At 48.6% G+C, this 18698-nt stretch overlaps 1 protein-coding gene across 1 annotated transcript; it reads right to left on the bottom strand.

The window, feature by feature from the left end:
- Positions 1-223: 223 nt before the first annotated feature.
- LOC306765779 (uncharacterized protein) lies at positions 224-17120 on the bottom strand. The gene is made up of 5 exons (XM_079253283.1): positions 16945-17120; positions 16640-16732; positions 16234-16393; positions 16039-16162; positions 224-1233 (listed from the first exon to the last, which is right to left on the bottom strand). Exons 2-5 carry the CDS (start codon positions 16730-16732, stop codon positions 567-569), a joined length of 1044 nt encoding a protein of 347 aa, XP_079109409.1. The 5' UTR covers positions 16945-17120; the 3' UTR covers positions 224-566.
- Positions 17121-18698: the final 1578 nt, after the last annotated feature.

Here is an 18698-nt window from a genome sequence, read left to right on the forward strand (position 1 = left end):
AACAGAAGTTCATCAAATCAAACCCAAAGAGACAAAAAAAAGCTGCTCGTCAGAATAAAAAAACATTTCAGTATATTTTATGGAAAAGTTGGTTCTGTGTTGTGATTGGACAGAAGTCTCTACAGGACTGTCTGGGTCTCCCTCCTGAACCTGGTTCCTCTGGACCATCCATCCACCATCCATCCATCCATCACCCACCATCCATCCATCCATCCATCCACCCATCATCCATCACCCACCATCCATCCATCCACCATCCATCCATCCATCACCCACCATCCATCACCATCCATCAATTCCTCTGTCAGAACCAGTAAATGAACTTAAGAGTAAAAGATGTAGAAAAGGTTTAAATTATTTTATCAATAAATTCATTTAAAATATTTTCAAAACTTTTCCTGTCAATAGAAATGATCAGATCAGCTGATTCAACACACCTGGGAGACAGGAGTGTTTATAAACGTGTAATAAATAAAGAGCAGGTGGTCTGTTGTTCTGACGGTCATGTCGCCACGGCTACCTGTCCATGTTACTCTACACATTACTTGACGGGTCCCTTTGTCCTCTCAGCATCTGTACGACAGCGCCGGCTGCCCTGTCTTCAGCGGATGGACGAAGACTCCGGCTAACAGGACCTTCTCCCCCCAGTCCAGCAGTTTTTTCAGAGTGATGCTGAACGGAGACACCAAATCCTTCACCCTGGTTCTGCTCCAACGGCTATGGGTCGGGTTCTGCTCCCAGTGGGGGAAGTCTGTGCTAGACGGCCTCTTCGACTCGGGATCCTCTCCTGACTCCGGACTGTGGACCGGCTTTGGGGAGGGGCAGGTAGATGTGTAGGGGGAGACTGTTGCTGCCGCAGTCAGAGAAAGGGTGAGACTTTTACGTTTGTCTAAAAGAGAAGCAGAACCCGACAGGTCCTGCAGCTGGGGGGGATTGGGGACTGGTTCAGGGGAGGGGGAAGGGCTTGGAGTTGGTTTCTGCTTTGGACAGAAGGTCAGGTGGAGAGTCAGGGGGTCCTGTTTGTTTCCACCTTCGGAGGATAATTGTCTTTGCTGCGTTGTGTCCTTGTGGTGTGACATGTCCGCCGTGACAGCCTCAGCTCCCGGATCGCCGTCCTGCCGGCTGAGCCGGTCTCTGCCAGATGTCTTCTGGCTCAGAGCGCCCTGGAAGTGCTGCAGTTGACCCAGGAAGTTGAAGTTGGGGCAAATGGTGGGTCGGCGCTCTTTCACAAATCTGATGAGACCGACAACAGGTGCGTTAGAGTTGCAGCTGAGACCCGTCTAAACAACACGTCGATTCTGAACACGCTCAGTCAGGTTTCCATTCAGCAGATAAAAGCAAACAGCTCCCCCTGCTGGACAAACGTCTAACCAGCAAGACGATGCAGCAGTCCTGTGGATGGGTGGCGTTCAGTGTGGTTCTCCTCCTGGGGCGGAACAGCGGACCAGTTCTACACCCTCCTCAGGGTCCGGGAAGGACCGCTGGAGGGATTCCATCCACCCATCATCCATCCTTCCATCCATCCATTTACCCATTATCCATCCTTCCATCCATCCATCCATTTACCCATCGTCCATCCTTCCATCCATCCATCCATTTACCCATCGTCCATCCTTCCATCCATCCATCCATTTACCCATCGTCCATCCTTCCATCCATCCATTTACCCATCGTCCATCCTTCCATCCATCCATTCATTTACCCATCGTCCATCCTTCCATCCATCCATCCATTTACCCATCGTCCATCCTTCCATCCATCCATTTACCCATCGTCCATCCTTCCATCCATCCATTTACCCATCGTCCATCCTTCCATCCATCCATTTACCCATCGTCCATCCTTCCATCCATCCATTTACCCATCGTCCATCCATCCATCCATCCATTTACCCATCGTCCATCCATCCATTTACCCATTACCCATCCTTCCATCCATCCATCCATCCACCCATCATCCATCCTTCCATCCACCCATCATCCATCCTTCCATCCATCCATCATCCATCCTTCCATCCATCTACCCATCATCCATCCTTCCATCCACCCATCATCCATCCTTCCATCCACCCATCCACCCATCATCCATCCTTCCATCCATCCATTTACCCATCATCCTTCCATCCATCCATTTACCCATCATCCTTCCATCCACCCATTATCCATCCTTCCGTCCATCCATCCATTTACCCATTATCCATCCATTCATCCATCCACCCATCGTCCATCCTTTCATCCACTCATTATGCATCCTTCCATCCACCCATCATCCATGCATCCATCCACCCATCATCCATCCATCCATCCACCCATTATCCATCCATCCACCCATCATCCATCCATTTACCCATCACCCATCCATTTACCCATCACCCATCCATTTACCCATCACCCATCCATTTACCCATTGTCCATCCTTCCATCCATCCATTTACCCATTGTCCATCCATCCACCCATCATCCATCCATCCATCCACCCATTATCCATCCATCCACCCATCATCCATCCATTTACCCATCACCCATCCATTTACCCATCACCCATCCATTTACCCATTGTCCATCCTTCCATCCATTCATTTACCCATTGTCCATCCATCCACCCATCATCCATCCTTCCATCCACCCATCATCCATCCTTCCATCCATCCATTTACCCATCACCCATCCTTCCATCCACCCATTATCCATCCTTCCATCCACCCATTATCCATCCTTCATCCACCCATCATCCATCCTTCCATCCATCCATTTACCCATTATCCATCCTTCCATCCATCCATCCACCCATCACCCATCCTTCCATCCAACCATTATCCATCCTTCCATCCACCCATCATCCATCCTTCCATCCATCCACCCATTATCCATCCTTCCATCCATCCATTTACCCATTATCCATCCTTCCATCCATCCATCATCCATCCTTCCATCCTTCCATCCATCCTTCCATCCACCCATCATCCATCCTTCCATCCATCCATTTACCCATCATCCATCCTTCCATCCACCCATTATCCATCTTTCCATCCATCCACCCATCATCCATCCATCCATTTACCCATCATCCTTTCATCCACCCATTATCCATCCTTCCATCCATCCATCCATTTACCCATTATCCATCCATTCATCCATCCATCCACCCATCCATCGTCCATCCTTCCATCCACTCATTATGCATCCTTCCATCCACCCATCATCCATCCATGCATCCATCCACCCATCATCCATCCATCCATCCACCCATTATCCATCCATCCATCCATCCATCCACCCATCATCCATCCATTTACCCATCATCCATCCATCCATCCATCATCCATCCATTTACCCATCATCCATCCTTCCATCCACCCATCACCCATCCTTCCATCCATCTATTTACCCATTGTCCATCCTTCCATCCATCCATTTACCCATTATCCATCCTTCCATCCACCCATTATCCATCCACCCATCATCCATCCATTTACCCATCATCCATCCTTCCATCCATCCATTTACCCATTGTCCATCCTTCCATCCACCCATCATCCATCCTTCCATCCATCCACTTACCCATCATCCATCCTTCCATCCATCCATTTACCCATTGTCCATCCTTCCATCCATCCATTTACCCATTGTCCATCCTTCCATCCACCCATTATCCATCCATCCATCCATCCACCCATCATTCACCCATTTACCCATTATCCATCCTTCCATCCATCCACCCATCACCCATCCTTCCATCCATCCATTTACCTATTGTCCATCCTTCCAGCCACCCATTATCCATCCATCCACCCATCATCCATACTTCCATCCACCCGTAATCCATCCATCCATCCACCCATCCATCCACCCATTTACCCATCATCCATCCATCCATCATCCATCCATTTACCCATCATCCATCCATCCATCATCCATCCATTTACCCATTACCCATCCTTCCATCCATCCATTTACCCATTACCCATCCTTCCATCCATCCATTTACCCATTACCCATCCTTCCATCCATCCATTTACCCATTGTCCATCCTTCCATCCATCCATTTACCCATTGTCCATCCTTCCATCCATCCATTTACCCATTGTCCATCCTTCCATCCATCCATTTACCCATTGTCCATCCTTCCATCCTTCCATTTACCCATCGTCCATCCTTCCATTTACCCATCGTCCATCCTTCCATTTACCCATCGTCCATCCATCCATTTACCCATCGTCCATCCATCCATTTACCCATCGTCCATCCATCCATTTACCCATCGTCCATCCATCCATCCATCCATTTACCCATCGTCCATCCCTCCATCCATCCATTTACCCATCGTCCATCCTTCCATCCATCCATTTACCCATCGTCCATCCTTCCATCCATCCATTTACCCATTACCCATCCTTCCATCCATCCATTTACCCATTACCCATCCTTCCATCCATCCATCCACCCATCATCCATCCTTCCATCCACCCATCATCCATCCATCCATCTACCCATCATCCATCCTTCCATCCACCCATTATCCATCCATCCACCCATCATCCATCCTTCCATCCATCCATTTACCCATTATCCATCCATTCATCCATCCACCCATCGTCCATCCTTTCATCCACTCATTATGCATCCTTCCATCCACCCATCATCCATGCATCCATCCACCCATCATCCATCCATCCACCCATCATCCATCCTTCCATCCATCCATTTACCTATTGTCCATCCTTCCAGCCACCCATTATCCATCCTTCCATCCAGCCATCATCCATCCTTCCATCCACCCATCATCCATCCATCCATCCACCCATCATCCATCCTTCCATCCACTCATTATGCATCCTTCCATCCACCCATCATCCATCCTTCCACCCACCCATCATCCATCCATTCATCCATCCATCCATTTATTCATTCATCCATCATCCATCCATCCATCCATCATCCATCAATTCATCCATCCATTTACCCATCATCCATCCTTCCATCCACCCATCATCCATCCATCCATCCATTTACCCATCATCCATCCTTCCATCCATCCACCCATCATCCATACTTCCATCCACCCGTAATCCATCCATCCATCCACCCATCCATCCACCCATTTACCCATCATCCATCCATCCATCATCCATCCATTTACCCATTACCCATCCTTCCATCCATCCATTTACCCATTGTCCATCCTTCCATCCATCCACCCATCGTCCATCCTTCCATTTACCCATCGTCCATCCATCCATCCATCCATTTACCCATCGTCCATCCTTCCATCCATCCATTTACCCATCGTCCATCCTTCCATCCATTTACCCATCGTCCATCCTTCCATCCACCCATCATCCATCCATCCATCTACCCATCATCCATCCTTCCATCCACCCATTATCCATCCATCCACCCATCATCCATCCTTCCATCCATCCATTTACCCATTATCCATCCATTCATCCATCCACCCATCGTCCATCCTTTCATCCACTCATTATGCATCCTTCCATCCACCCATCATCCATGCATCCATCCACCCATCATCCATCCATCCACCCATTATCCATCCATCCACCCATCATCCATCCTTCCATCCATCCATTTACCTATTGTCCATCCTTCCAGCCACCCATTATCCATCCTTCCATCCAGCCATCATCCATCCTTCCATCCACCCATCATCCATCCATCCATCCACCCATCATCCATCCTTCCATCCACTCATTATGCATCCTTCCATCCACCCATCATCCATCCTTCCACCCACCCATCATCCATCCATTCATCCATCCATCCATCCATTTATTCATTCATCCATCATCCATCCATCCATCCATCATCCATCAATTCATCCATCCATTTACCCATCATCCATCCTTCCATCCACCCATCATCCATCCATCCATCCATTTACCCATCATCCATCCTTCCATCCATCCACCCATCATCCATCCATTCATCCATCCATCCATTTATTCATTCATCCTTCCACCCACCCATCATTCATCCATCCATCCATCCACCCATCATCCATCCTTCCATCCATCCACCCATCATCCATCCATCCATCCACCCATCATCCATCCTTCCATCCACCCATCATCCATCCATTTACCCATCATCCATCCATCCATCCACCCATCCATCCATCCACCCATTATCCATCCATCCATTTACCCATCATCCATCCATTTACCCATCATCCATCCTTCCATCCACCCATCATCCATCCTTCCATCCATCCATTTACCCATTGTCCATCCTTCCATCCACCCATCATCCATCCTTCCATCCATCCATCCATTTACCCATCATCCATCCTTCCATCCATCCATTTACCCATCGTCCATCCTTCCATCCATCCATTTACCCATTGTCCATCCTTCCATCCACCCATTGTCCATCCTTCCATCCACCCATTGTCCATCCTTCCATCCACCCATTGTCCATCCTTCCATCCACCCATTGTCCATCCATCCATCCATCCACCCATCATTCACCCATTTACCCATTATCCATCCTTCCATCCATCCATTTACCCATTATCCATCCTTCCATCCACCCATTATGCATCCTTCCGTCCTTCCATCCACCCATCATCCATCCTTCCACCCACCCATCATCCATCCTTCCATCCACCCATCATCCATCCATTTATCCATCCATCCATTTATTCATTCATCCATCCACCAATCCATCATCCATCCACCCATCATCCATCCTTCCATCCACCCATCATCCATCCATCCATCCATTTATTCATTCATCCATCCACCAATCCATCATCCATCCACCCATCATCCATCCATTTATCCATCCATCCATTTATTCATTCATCCATCCACCAATCCATCATCCATCCACCCATCATCCATCCTTCCATCCATCCATTTACCCATCACCCATCCTTCCATCCATCCATTTACCTATTGTCCATCCTTCCATCCACCCATTATCCATCCATCCATCCACCCATCATCCATCCTTCCATCCATCCATTTACCCATTATCCATCCTTCCATCCACCCATTATGCATCCTTCCATCCACCCATCATCCATCCTTCCATCCACCCATTATCCATCCATCCATCCACCCATCCATCCACCCATTATCCATCCATCCATCCACCCATCATCCATCCATTTACCCATCATCCATCCATCCATCATCCATCCATTTACCCATTACCTATCCTTCCATCCATCCATTTACCCATTGTCCATCCTTCCATCCACCCATTTACCCATTGTCCATCCTTCCATCCACCCATTTACCCATTGTCCATCCTTCCATCCACCCATTATCCATCCATCCATCCATCCATCCATCCATCCACCCATCATTCACCCATTTACCCATTACCCATCCTTCCATCCACCCATTATGCATCCTTCCATCCTTCCATCCACCCATCATCCATCCGTCCACCCACCCATCATCCATCCTTCCATCCACCCATCATCCATCCATTTATCCATCCATCCATTTATTCATTCATCCATCCATCCATTTATTCATTCATCCATCCACCAATCCATCATCCATCCACCCATCATCCATCCTTCCATCCATCCATTTACCCATCACCCATTATCCATCCATCCATTTACCCATTTGTCCATCCTTCCATCCACCCATTATCCATCCATCCATCCATCCACCCATCTTCCATCCATCAATTTACCCATTATCCATCCTTCCATCCACTCATTATGCATCCTTCCATCCAACCATCATCCATCCTTCCACCCACCCATCATCCATCCATTTATTCATTCATCCATCCACCAATCCATCATCCATCCATCCATCCATTTACCCATTATCCATCCTTCCATCCACCCATCATCCATCCTTCCATCCACCCATTATCCATCCATCCATCCATCCACCCATCATCCATCCATTTACCCATCATCCATCCATCCATCATCCATCCATTTACCCATCATCCATCCTTCCATCCACCCATCATCCATCCTTCCATCCATCAATTTACCCATCATCCATCCTTCCATCCATCCATTTACCCATCATCCATCCTTCCATCCATCCATTTACCCATCATCCATCCATCCATTTACCCATCATCCATCCTTCCATCCATCCATTTACCCATCACCCATCCTTCCATCCATCCATTTACCCATTGTCCATCCTTCCATCCACCCATCATCCATCCTTCCATCCATCCATCATCCATCCTTCCATCCATCCATCCATCCATCTACCCATCATCCATCCTTCCATCCACCCATCATCCATCCTTCCATCCACCCATCCACCCATCATCCATCCTTCCATCCATCCATTTACCCATCATCCTTCCATCCACCCATTATCCATCCTTCCGTCCATCCATCCATTTACCCATTATCCATCCATTCATCCATCCACCCATCGTCCATCCTTTCATCCACTCATTATGCATCCTTCCATCCACCCATCATCCATGCATCCATCCACCCATCATCCATCCATCCATCCACCCATTATCCATCCATCCACCCATCATCCATCCATTTACCCATCACCCATCCATTTACCCATCACCCATCCATTTACCCATCACCCATCCATTTACCCATTGTCCATCCTTCCATCCATCCATTTACCCATTGTCCATCCATCCACCCATCATCCATCCATCCATCCACCCATTATCCATCCATCCACCCATCATCCATCCATTTACCCATCACCCATCCATTTACCCATCACCCATCCATTTACCCATTGTCCATCCTTCCATCCATTCATTTACCCATTGTCCATCCATCCACCCATCATCCATCCTTCCATCCACCCATCATCCATCCTTCCATCCATCCATTTACCCATCACCCATCCTTCCATCCACCCATTATCCATCCTTCCATCCACCCATTATCCATCCTTCATCCACCCATCATCCATCCTTCCATCCATCCATTTACCCATTATCCATCCTTCCATCCATCCATCCACCCATCACCCATCCTTCCATCCAACCATTATCCATCCTTCCATCCACCCATCATCCATCCTTCCATCCATCCACCCATTATCCATCCTTCCATCCATCCATTTACCCATTATCCATCCTTCCATCCATCCATCATCCATCCTTCCATCCTTCCATCCATCCTTCCATCCACCCATCATCCATCCTTCCATCCATCCATTTACCCATCATCCATCCTTCCATCCACCCATTATCCATCTTTCCATCCATCCACCCATCATCCATCCATCCATTTACCCATCATCCTTTCATCCACCCATTATCCATCCTTCCATCCATCCATCCATTTACCCATTATCCATCCATTCATCCATCCATCCACCCATCCATCGTCCATCCTTCCATCCACTCATTATGCATCCTTCCATCCACCCATCATCCATCCATGCATCCATCCACCCATCATCCATCCATCCATCCACCCATTATCCATCCATCCATCCATCCATCCACCCATCATCCATCCATTTACCCATCATCCATCCATCCATCCATCATCCATCCATTTACCCATCATCCATCCTTCCATCCACCCATCACCCATCCTTCCATCCATCTATTTACCCATTGTCCATCCTTCCATCCATCCATTTACCCATTATCCATCCTTCCATCCACCCATTATCCATCCACCCATCATCCATCCATTTACCCATCATCCATCCTTCCATCCATCCATTTACCCATTGTCCATCCTTCCATCCACCCATCATCCATCCTTCCATCCATCCACTTACCCATCATCCATCCTTCCATCCATCCACTTACCCATCATCCATCCTTCCATCCATCCATTTACCCATTGTCCATCCTTCCATCCATCCATTTACCCATTGTCCATCCTTCCATCCACCCATTATCCATCCATCCATCCATCCACCCATCATTCACCCATTTACCCATTATCCATCCTTCCATCCATCCACCCATCACCCATCCTTCCATCCATCCATTTACCTATTGTCCATCCTTCCAGCCACCCATTATCCATCCATCCACCCATCATCCATACTTCCATCCACCCGTAATCCATCCATCCATCCACCCATCCATCCACCCATTTACCCATCATCCATCCATCCATCATCCATCCATTTACCCATCATCCATCCATCCATCATCCATCCATTTACCCATTACCCATCCTTCCATCCATCCATTTACCCATTACCCATCCTTCCATCCATCCATTTACCCATTGTCCATCCTTCCATCCATCCATTTACCCATTGTCCATCCTTCCATCCATCCATTTACCCATTGTCCATCCTTCCATCCATCCATTTACCCATTGTCCATCCTTCCATCCTTCCATTTACCCATCGTCCATCCTTCCATTTACCCATCGTCCATCCTTCCATTTACCCATCGTCCATCCTTCCATTTACCCATCGTCCATCCATCCATTTACCCATCGTCCATCCATCCATTTACCCATCGTCCATCCTTCCATTTACCCATCGTCCATCCTTCCATTTACCCATCGTCCATCCTTCCATCCATCCATTTACCCATCGTCCATCCTTCCATCCATCCATTTACCCATCGTCCATCCTTCCATCCATCCATTTACCCATCGTCCATCCTTCCATCCATCCATTTACCCATTACCCATCCTTCCATCCATCCATCCACCCATCATCCATCCTTCCATCCACCCATCATCCATCCATCCATCTACCCATCATCCATCCTTCCATCCACCCATTATCCATCCATCCACCCATCATCCATCCTTCCATCCATCCATTTACCCATTATCCATCCATTCATCCATCCACCCATCGTCCATCCTTTCATCCACTCATTATGCATCCTTCCATCCACCCATCATCCATGCATCCATCCACCCATCCATCCACCCATCATCCATCCATTTACCTATTGTCCATCCTTCCAGCCACCCATTATCCATCCTTCCATCCAGCCATCATCCATCCTTCCATCCACCCATCATCCATCCATCCATCCACCCATCATCCATCCTTCCATCCACTCATTATGCATCCTTCCATCCACCCATCATCCATCCTTCCACCCACCCATCATCCATCCATTCATCCATCCATCCATTTATTCATTCATCCATCATCCATCCATCCATCCATCATCCATCAATTCATCCATCCATTTACCCATCATCCATCCTTCCATCCACCCATCATCCATCCATCCATCCATTTACCCATCATCCATCCTTCCATCCATCCACCCATCATCCATACTTCCATCCACCCGTAATCCATCCATCCATCCACCCATCCATCCACCCATTTACCCATCATCCATCCATCCATCATCCATCCATTTACCCATTACCCATCCTTCCATCCATCCATTTACCCATTGTCCATCCTTCCATCCATCCACCCATCGTCCATCCTTCCATTTACCCATCGTCCATCCATCCATCCATCCATTTACCCATCGTCCATCCTTCCATCCATCCATTTACCCATCGTCCATCCTTCCATCCATTTACCCATCGTCCATCCTTCCATCCACCCATCATCCATCCATCCATCTACCCATCATCCATCCTTCCATCCACCCATTATCCATCCATCCACCCATCATCCATCCTTCCATCCATCCATTTACCCATTATCCATCCATTCATCCATCCACCCATCGTCCATCCTTTCATCCACTCATTATGCATCCTTCCATCCACCCATCATCCATGCATCCATCCACCCATCATCCATCCATCCACCCATTATCCATCCATCCACCCATCATCCATCCTTCCATCCATCCATTTACCTATTGTCCATCCTTCCAGCCACCCATTATCCATCCTTCCATCCAGCCATCATCCATCCTTCCATCCACCCATCATCCATCCATCCATCCACCCATCATCCATCCTTCCATCCACTCATTATGCATCCTTCCATCCACCCATCATCCATCCTTCCACCCACCCATCATCCATCCATTCATCCATCCATCCATCCATTTATTCATTCATCCATCATCCATCCATCCATCCATCATCCATCAATTCATCCATCCATTTACCCATCATCCATCCTTCCATCCACCCATCATCCATCCATCCATCCATTTACCCATCATCCATCCTTCCATCCATCCACCCATCATCCATCCATTCATCCATCCATCCATTTATTCATTCATCCTTCCACCCACCCATCATTCATCCATCCATCCATCCACCCATCATCCATCCTTCCATCCATCCACCCATCATCCATCCATCCATCCACCCATCATCCATCCTTCCATCCACCCATCATCCATCCATTTACCCATCATCCATCCATCCATCCACCCATCCATCCATCCACCCATTATCCATCCATCCATTTACCCATCATCCATCCATTTACCCATCATCCATCCTTCCATCCACCCATCATCCATCCTTCCATCCATCCATTTACCCATTGTCCATCCTTCCATCCACCCATCATCCATCCTTCCATCCATCCATTTACCCATCATCCATCCTTCCATCCATCCATTTACCCATCGTCCATCCTTCCATCCATCCATTTACCCATTGTCCATCCTTCCATCCACCCATTGTCCATCCTTCCATCCACCCATTGTCCATCCTTCCATCCACCCATTGTCCATCCTTCCATCCACCCATTGTCCATCCATCCATCCATCCACCCATTTACCCATTATCCATCCTTCCATCCATCCATTTACCCATTATCCATCCTTCCATCCACCCATTATGCATCCTTCCGTCCTTCCATCCACCCATCATCCATCCTTCCACCCACCCATCATCCATCCTTCCATCCACCCATCATCCATCCATTTATCCATCCATCCATTTATTCATTCATCCATCCACCAATCCATCATCCATCCACCCATCATCCATCCTTCCATCCACCCATCATCCATCCATCCATCCATTTATTCATTCATCCATCCACCAATCCATCATCCATCCACCCATCATCCATCCATTTATCCATCCATCCATTTATTCATTCATCCATCCACCAATCCATCATCCATCCACCCATCATCCATCCTTCCATCCATCCATTTACCCATCACCCATCCTTCCATCCATCCATTTACCTATTGTCCATCCTTCCATCCACCCATTATCCATCCATCCATCCACCCATCATCCATCCTTCCATCCATCCATTTACCCATTATCCATCCTTCCATCCACCCATTATGCATCCTTCCATCCACCCATCATCCATCCTTCCATCCACCCATCATCCATACTTCCATCCACCCATTATCCATCCATCCATCCACCCATCCATCCACCCATTATCCATCCATCCATCCACCCATCATCCATCCATTTACCCATCATCCATCCATCCATCATCCATCCATTTACCCATTACCTATCCTTCCATCCATCCATTTACCCATTGTCCATCCTTCCATCCACCCATTTACCCATTGTCCATCCTTCCATCCACCCATTTACCCATTGTCCATCCTTCCATCCACCCATTATCCATCCATCCATCCATCCATCCATCCATCCACCCATCATTCACCCATTTACCCATTACCCATCCTTCCATCCACCCATTATGCATCCTTCCATCCTTCCATCCACCCATCATCCATCCGTCCACCCACCCATCATCCATCCTTCCATCCACCCATCATCCATCCATTTATCCATCCATCCATTTATTCATTCATCCATCCATCCATTTATTCATTCATCCATCCACCAATCCATCATCCATCCACCCATCATCCATCCTTCCATCCATTTACCCATCACCCATTATCCATCCATCCATTTACCCATTTGTCCATCCTTCCATCCACCCATTATCCATCCATCCATCCATCCACCCATCTTCCATCCATCAATTTACCCATTATCCATCCTTCCATCCACTCATTATGCATCCTTCCATCCAACCATCATCCATCCTTCCACCCACCCATCATCCATCCATTTATTCATTCATCCATCCACCAATCCATCATCCATCCATCCATCCATTTACCCATTATCCATCCTTCCATCCACCCATCATCCATCCTTCCATCCACCCATTATCCATCCATCCATCCATCCACCCATCATCCATCCATTTACCCATCATCCATCCATCCATCATCCATCCATTTACCCATCATCCATCCTTCCATCCACCCATCATCCATCCTTCCATCCATCAATTTACCCATCATCCATCCTTCCATCCATCCATTTACCCATCATCCATCCTTCCATCCATCCATTTACCCATCATCCATCCATCCATTTACCCATCATCCATCCTTCCATCCATCCATTTACCCATCACCCATCCTTCCATCCATCCATTTACCCATTGTCCATCCTTCCATCCACCCATTATCCATCCATCCATCCATCCACCCATCATTCACCCATTTACCCATTATCCATCCTTCCATCCATCCATTTACCCATTATCCATCCTTCCATCCACCCATTATGCATCCTTCCGTCCTTCCATCCACCCATCATCCATCCTTCCGTCCTTCCATCCACCCATCATCCATCCACCCATCATCCATCCACCCATCATCCATCCTTCCATCCACCCACCATCCATCCATTTATCCATCCATCCATTTATTCATTCATCCATCCACAAATCCATCATCCATCCACCCATCATCCATCCTTCCATCCATCCATCATCCATCCTTCCATCCATCCATTATCCATCCATTTACCCATTATCCATCCTTCCATCCACCCATTATGCATCCGTCCATCCACCCATCATCCATCCTTCCATCCACCCATCATCCACACTTCCATCCACCAATTATCCATCCATCCATCCACCCATCCATCCATCCACCCATCATCCATCTATTTACCCATCATCCATCCACCCATCATCCATCCTTCCACCCATCCATTTACCCATCATCCATCCTTCCATCCATCCATTTACCCATTACACATCCTTCCATCCATCCATTTACCCATTGTCCATCCTTCCATCCACCCATTTACCCATTGTCCATCGTTCCATCCACCCATTATCCATCCATCCATCCATCATTCACCCATTTACCCATTACCCATCCTTCCATCCACCCATTATGCATCCTTCCGTCCTTCCATCCACCCATCATCCATCCTTCCACCCACCCATCATCCATCCTTCCATCCACCCATCATCCATCCATTTATCCATCCATCCATTTATTCATTCATCCATCCACCAATCCATCATCCATCCACCCATCATCCATCCTTCCATCCATCCATTTACCCATCATCCATCCTTCCATCCATCCATTTACCCATTGTCCATCCTTCCATCCACCCATTATCCATCCATCCATCCACCCATCATCCATCCATCCTTCCATCCATCCATTTACCCATTATCCGTCCTTCCATCCACCCATCATCCATCCTTCCACCCACCCATCATCCATCCTTCCATCCACCCATCATCCATCCATTCATCCATCCATCCATTTATTCATTCATCCATCCACCAATCCATCATCCATCCTTCCATCATCCATCAATTTACCCATCATCCATCCTTCCATCCACCCATCATCCATCCATCCATCCACCCACCCATCATCCATCCTTCCATCCATCCACCCATCATCCATCCATTTATTCATTCATCCTTCCACTCACCTATCATCCATCCTTCCATCCACCCATCATCCCTCCATTCATTCATCCATTTATCCATCATCCATCTATCCATCCATCATTCACCCATCTATCCTCCATCCACCCATCTATCCTCCATCCACCCACCCATGAGGTGGAAAATGTGGCTGGGAGAGGGAAGTCTGACCCCCCGCCCCTCCAGTTAAGGAGCAGAAATATTTTCCATGTAACACTAGACAGGAAAAGGGCAAATTCTGTTTTTGTTTTGTTCTTTTTCTAACTGTTGATTTAAAAGTCAAATAAATGACTAAGTAGTTTAACTTAGTGAAATGAAGAAGATGATGTGAAATTATAGATAACAGAAATATAAAGCATTTATATTTCCAGATATCATCACCATAAAAGCACTTCCTGCCAGATGATGCAGACATCACCAGGTGGTACCTGTAGGCGTGGTCCAGGTCCATGTCCAGGCTGTACATGATGTAGGCCACGGCCAGAGCTGGCGAACGAGAGATTCCTGCTGCACAGTGGACCAGAACGGAAGCTCCAGAGGATATGGCTGCATCTGGACACCAGAGACATCACGGTCAACCCAACCCAGAGGCTGTTTTCATACCAGCAGAGAAGAGTTCTGACCAATAAAATGCAGCGCCTGCGGTATCCATGGCAGCAGGTCGTCCCACAAGGAGTCGTCGATGGGGATGCGGAGATACCGGGAGCTGGGTAGGAAAGAAGGCTGTGGACTGCAGCGGCTCACGCTCAGGACGTAGGAAATACCCAGCGAGCCCAGCTGCTCCTACACACACACACACACACACACACACACACACACACACACACACACATTAATTCACACACACATACACACATTAATTCACACACAAAACACAAAAACCCACACTGCCCCCTCGTGGCAGAAAGGCGCGAATACAGCGCAGGGGATGACGTCACTCGATGAAAACACACTTTTTACTGATTCATCAACCAGCTTTCTGCTTTCCACGCGGCCCTTCGGATGACGTGCACGCGCTCCTCATCTCACCTGCGTCACGTCCCTCTCCGCTCCCAGGTAGAGCCGCGGCAGGATCACAGACAGCGGGGGTCGTTGTGCGTCTCCATCCCGGGACCAGACCATCTGCAGACCAGACCATGACAAACTGGTCAGAGCGTGCGCGCGAGCCTCCAGCAGATGTTTCCTGTTGGTTTTGGTCGCGTGAAGCAGATGGAGAAGTTTTCCACTAACAGGAGAAAAACTTCTGCAGCAGAGGCGACGCATCACTTCCACGTAAAGTAGAGAACTTCTGCTCACTGACACGCTTCCTCGTGCACGTGAGACAGATTTCTTACCGTGATGCGTTTCCTGACCAGGTGGTTCTGCAGAGGTCTCAGTCTGGTCCGGATCAGCGGTTCTGCAGAGGTCTCAGTCTGGTCCGGATCAGCGGTTCTGCAGGTTCTAGTCCGGATCGGATTAGCGGTTCTGCAGAGAGTCCGGTCCGGATCAGCTCCGTCCTCAGACTGCTCAGATGATCTCATCCTCCTTCCAACAGCAGCTCCGTACTGGATGATGTCATGTTCAGCCAATCAGCGCGCTGCTTCGCTTCTGCACGCGCAGCAGCGGAGACAGACCGCACATGCGCGGTGTCTGGACAGTTCCTCGTCTGGCCAACATTTACCTGGAAAAGCTGTGATGTCCAGCAGCAAGGGAACGCAGCATGCAGGTTTTATATGGCATTGGAGGAAGCCGTGCGCGTTCACGCAGCGGTGGCGCGCCTTGACGCAGCAGAGCTGCATTGACGGTGTGTTCAGACCAAACGCGTTCTGAGCGTCAAGAGGGCAGGTTTCCATGTGAAGTCTATGTGGAGGTGCGGCAAGGGGGCGTCGAGCTTTCTCGCGTCGCGTTGTGAGCGTAGGCGTGATGCACGCATTTTGAAGACGTTTTGACGCACGTTTTTGGCGCAACCGGCATTCCATATGTGCGTCACGCGCCTAAATTTAAGACGTTTTTTAAGCTCGCGGAACGTGCGTCAAAAGCCAGAGATGGAAAACCTGAACTCGACGCGGGGCGTCAGCCAATCAGAGCGATCAGCTGGCAGCTCCTGGAGGATTCCTGTGGTGAACCCAGACCCGGGGCTGAGAAGCCCGACGACAGCCTTCCTCATGCGGCTCTCTGACTCCTGCCTTGCGGATCGTGAAGCAGCCGCTGGCTTTCTGAAAATGCATCTAAACAAGTCATAATGATCCTCAACGCTGCAGTTCTCTCCACTAACAAGAGCTGCAGGCTGCTTGCAGAAACTCTGCTGTCCTAACGGCCCTAACTGACCCTGTCAGGGTTGCCAGTTCTGGCTGATTTCAGCTGCAGCGAACTCCACCAAAGAGCTGCTCCGTCGGTAACTCCGTATATACACGACTCAAAAACTAAAGGGAACACCTAAACAACTCCAAGTCAACCAGACTTCTGTGAAATGGAACTGTCCACTTAGGAAGCAACACTGATTGACAATCAGTTCCACCTGCTGTTGTGCAAATGGAATAGACAACAGGTGGAAATTATAGGCAACTGGCAAGACACACCCAATAAAGGAGTGGTTCTGCAGGTGGAGACCACAGACCACTTCTCAGTTCCGATGCTTTCTGGATGATGTTTTGGTCTGAATGCTGGCGGTGCTTTCACTCTAGTGGTAGCATGAGACGGAGTCTACAACCCACACAAGTGGCTCAGGTAGTGCAGCTCATCCAGGATGGCACATCAATGCCAGCTGTGGTAAGAAGGTTTGCTGTGTCTGTCAGCGTCGTGTCCAGAGCATGGAGGCGCTACCAGGAGACAGGCCAGTACATCAGGAGACGTGGAGGAGGCCGTGGGAGGACAACAACCCAGCAGCAGGACCGCTACCTCCTTCTTTGTGCAAGGAGGAACAGGAGGAGCACTGCCAGAGCCCTGCAGAATGAGCTCCAGCAGGACACAGATGTGCATGTGTCTGCTCCAACAGTCAGAAACAGACTCCATGAGGGTGGTATGAGGGCCCGACGTCCACAGGTGGGGGTTGTGCTTCCAGCCCAACACCGTGCAGGATGTTTGGCGTTTGCCAGAGAACACCAAGATT

This window comes from Telmatherina bonti, assembly GCF_933228915.1.
Source record: "Telmatherina bonti genome assembly, chromosome: 14".
NCBI lineage: Eukaryota > Metazoa > Chordata > Actinopteri > Atheriniformes > Telmatherinidae > Telmatherina > Telmatherina bonti.